General features: G+C 38.1%; 1 protein-coding gene across 1 annotated transcript; it reads right to left on the bottom strand.

Moving 5' to 3' along the window:
• Positions 1-1,370: 1,370 nt before the first annotated feature.
• LOC116869536 (olfactory receptor 13C8) lies at positions 1,371-2,330 on the bottom strand. The gene has a single exon (XM_032860873.1). The coding sequence runs from the start codon at positions 2,328-2,330 to the stop codon at positions 1,371-1,373; it is 960 nt and encodes a 319-aa protein (XP_032716764.1).
• Between the last annotated feature and the right edge of the window lie 1,736 nt (positions 2,331-4,066).

Genomic DNA, 4,066 nt, shown 5'->3' with positions numbered 1-4,066 from the left:
ACTCCTGTCTTGCAGGATTGTGATCTCTGCAAGTTAACTCTTTGTTTTCTTTAATATCTGGTCCCTGTGGCGCCATCGCCTAACCGCCCCTGTGGTATGTGATTAAGTTGTTTCTTAGGTTTTAGCTACATTCTCTTATCTCAAGTCACGTGCGCAGTGTGGGCTGGTTAGGGACGCTCAGTAAAATGGCTTCCCGCCTTCAGGATGGCCATTCTTATGCTAACCCACTCTTACAGTGCAAGGTGCCGGCTTTTGCTTTGCCAAGATGGCTGTACTTATGTTAGGGCTGGACTCGAGGTGGGTACAGCCTTGTTTTTCTTGGCCTCCACACCTGGAGCTGGTTTCCAGGACTCGTTTTTTTAAGTTCCCTGGGGGAAGGGGAGCAGGGACAGTAAAATAGGTCCTTACAGTTAAAACTTAGGCTGCATGACCAGGGGACTCTTTTAGTTACCCTAGTCTCATTATATACCAAATCCAGATAAGTTATGAGAGCTAGTTAACAAAAACCTCTTCCTCTGTATTGTGATAGTCATCACATAGAAAATAAAAGGCAACATTTTAACTCTTAGGGGAGTTCATATTTCAAAGCCAATACAGTTTATTTTGAAAATAAAACAATGAATCAGCTTTCTTTTTGAATAAGCCTTGTTACCTCATATACCACAGACATACATTCCTATTCTTATATAAGATACAATTCATTTATTTATTAAAATAAATACTTATATTTATCAAGCATCTGTTATGTGCCAGTATCTATTCTGGGTCTGTGGGTTGCTGTAGGGTAATAAGCAGACAAGTTCTTATTTTCAGAAAGCTTATAGGGTGGACACAAACAGTAAATAATGAATAAGTTAAAAATGAGTATAGAATATGCCATTTTCCAATCAGTATTCTTTTTGCATAATTAAAATGTGCTTATTTTAGGTTACAGAGTATTTTAGTACACCTTTTTTTAAACTTAGCATTTACTTCTTTATTGTATATTTCCATTTCAGTACTATTATGTTCTTTTTAAAGTTTTTATTTTAATTCCAGTTAGTTAACGTACAGTATTATATTAGTTTCAGGTGTTTTTAGTACACCTTTTTCCTGTATTACTTTCTGAAGGTTTCAGAGTGACTATATTTTGCCTGGGCTTCTTAAAGAGATTTTTTTTTGCATTTCCATATGAGTATTTTAAAACCAGAAACATGTTTTGTTTCTATAGTTAAAACAAAAAGCTAACAGTAACAACAGCCACCAGAATTTTTCTGTCAGATGATTTTGAATGCCATGTGGTGAATTCATTTTCACGTGGTAATTTTCTCTTTTCAAATTTTGTGTCTGCAGCAGCTCTGGATACTCAGTCACATGGTGTAAATCGGTCCTCATATTCCATCAGAGTTTCTTCTACTCAGCATGTTCCTCAGAGCTGCCTTTACATCCTTGTTCCTCAGACTATAGATGAGAGGATTGAGCATGGGAGTCATTACTCCATAGAAGAGAGAGATGAGGGCCTCAGTGATGTCTTGATTATCAGCACCAACAGAGCTTTTAGATTTGGGCTTTGCATACATGAAGAAGATGGTTCCATAGAATATAATCACTACCGTTAGGTGGGCTGAGCAAGTGGAGAAGGCCTTACGTTTTCCTTCCGTGGAAGGGATCCTCAGAATAGTGGTGACAATAAAAATGTAAGAGATAGAAATAACTAGCAGTGGAATAACCAGAACAACCAGATTTGACCCTGCCATGCTGGTCACATTGATTGAAATATCAGCACAGGCCAGTTTTAGGATAGCCAGAATTTCACAGACAAAATGGTTAATGACATTATTAGCACAGAATGGTAACTGCATTGCGAGAGATGTCTGCAACACTGAGTCAACAAGCCCAGTGGCCCAGGACCCAGCTGCCAGGGGCACGTAGGTGTTTTTCCTCATGATGACAGGGTATCTCAGTGGGTAGCAGATGGCTACATAGCGGTCAAGTGCCATCATACCTAGAAGCACACACTCTGTGGCCCCCATGGCAAAGGAGAGAAACATTTGCACCATGCACCCAGAAAAGGAGACCCTCTTCCTTACTGTCAGAAAGTTGTCAAGAATTAGTGGGACAGAGGAGCTGGTGTAACAAATGTCCAGGAAGGAAAGATTACAGAGGAAGAAATACATGGGGGTGTGCAAGTGAGAATCATAGATGATTACTGAGATAAGGACTCCATTTCCCAGAAGGATCATCAGGTACATCCACAAAACTAGCACAAAGAAAACTGTCTGGAGCTTTGGGTGGGCAGAAAGCCCAACAAGGACAAATTCTGTCATCATGGAATCATTGGTCCTTTGCATTTTACATATACTCTTTCTTCAACAGCACTCTGGATGGTAGAATAGGAATTTGTTAATGCAGTATCTGCAAGAGCTACATCTTTTAAGAATCATATTCTGTGTTACTGCTGTTCTGTATTTGGATGTAACAGTATAAGTCTATGGCAGATTTCTCACTGAAAACCCAGGCCACCAGAGCAGGAATCTTAACCTGGTTTTCTCAGAGTTAAGAGAGAGTACATTTGATTATAGGACATTTGGATCCCAAACCAGTTTATTGCTATTCCTACTAATTCTTCCTCTTAACATATTGACTGCAAGTCAGTGGTCTATAGCCTGGATGCAGCAGAGAGATGTGTTTTGTTCGACAGTCTTTTCAGCACTGTGTTTTATATTTGAACCAGAGATGAACATTTTACAAGCAGGAGATATGGTTTAAAAGTCTATATTTTCAGCTTGTCTTCAAATAAATTATAATATTTTAAATCATTATACCTATTTCCATCTTGGAGCTCAGTTACAAATTACCCGGATTTGAAGCATGTTCTCCATTCTACCAGATTGCCCTCCTTTCTCTCTTATCTGCTTGTCACTGAAGGTGAATGTTAGTTGCCAATTAAATGTTGTTCTCAGTTGATTTCATTCATTAATAATACCTGATGGGATTTTATATGTATTTGAATTTTCAACCCATAGCTGCAGAGCCACCTTATCCACTAGGCACTGTAGGCCTACCATACTGTTAGAAACCTATACAAATGTTTTTATTTCTTTTAAAATCTGAATAACACGACAAACTTTTGACCTTTAGTATATTAGTATATTTATCTTTATATCAAAATAGTTGTAAAATATAACTTTTCATATTATTTCATGGGGGAAAGGGCCCATGTTGGCAAAAGTGTGCAGGGACCATCAAAATTATAATGCAGTCCTGTATAATCAAATCACTTTTCAGAGCTTATTTGGGTCTGCTGGTGACATATCTGCACAAAGCCTCATTGAGGACAGTGGCTTCATTGAAGAGAGGGACATATCTTTATATTACTACAGTAACTACCTCAATACAGTGCTGAAATATGTGTCCAAATAACTTTTTTTTACATTTTTTTAGTTTAATTTCCTTTCAGTGTAACAGAATTCATTGTTTATGCACCACACCTAGTGCTCCATGCAATACGTGCCCTCCGTAATACCCACCACCAGGCTCCCCCACCCATCCACCCCCTGCCCCTTCAAAACCCTCAGATTGTTTTTCAGAGTCCATAGTCTCTCATGGTTCATCTTCCCCTCCAATTTCCCTCAACTCCCTTCTCCTCTCCATCTCCCCATGTCCTCCGTGTGCAAATAACTGTTTTTTTTTATGTGCTCAAATAAATGTTTTTAACAGAAATAAATTGAAAATACTTACAAAGCCAATTTTATCATGACTAGAGAGACATAATATTATATATTGTAGGCTCCACTTAATTTGTTTATTTTCACCTCATACAAGGACTATCACCGAGAGATCCGCTGTAATAATAGTGCTTTCATTCAAAGTGTACACATGTAACTAAATCAGTGATATGTAGCCATTATGTTTTAGCAAACAAAATTTATACAGAAGCATAGCATATAAAGGAAAGAAGGAATTTTCTCTGATTGGAGTTACACTGATTTGCTAAGGAAGACAAAGTACTATTCCTTTCATACCCTATTTACTTTTTCTCCAAACTCGGTTTGGCTTAAGAGGATTCTAAGGGGCATAGTTTGAA

Source organism: Lontra canadensis, unplaced genomic scaffold, assembly GCF_010015895.1.
Source record: "Lontra canadensis isolate GAN:19392208 unplaced genomic scaffold, GSC_riverotter_1.0 scaffold19, whole genome shotgun sequence".
NCBI classification, from domain to species: domain Eukaryota; kingdom Metazoa; phylum Chordata; class Mammalia; order Carnivora; family Mustelidae; genus Lontra; species Lontra canadensis.
Note: the sequence above shows the minus strand (reverse complement) of the source record. Positions and strands in the feature narration are given on the sequence as shown.

What these genes read in the sequence shown, in the direction of transcription:
- LOC116869536 (XM_032860873.1), bottom strand. Translation starts at nt 2,330, where the DNA reads ATGCAAAGGACCAATGATTCCATGATGACAGAATTTGTCCTTGTTGGG.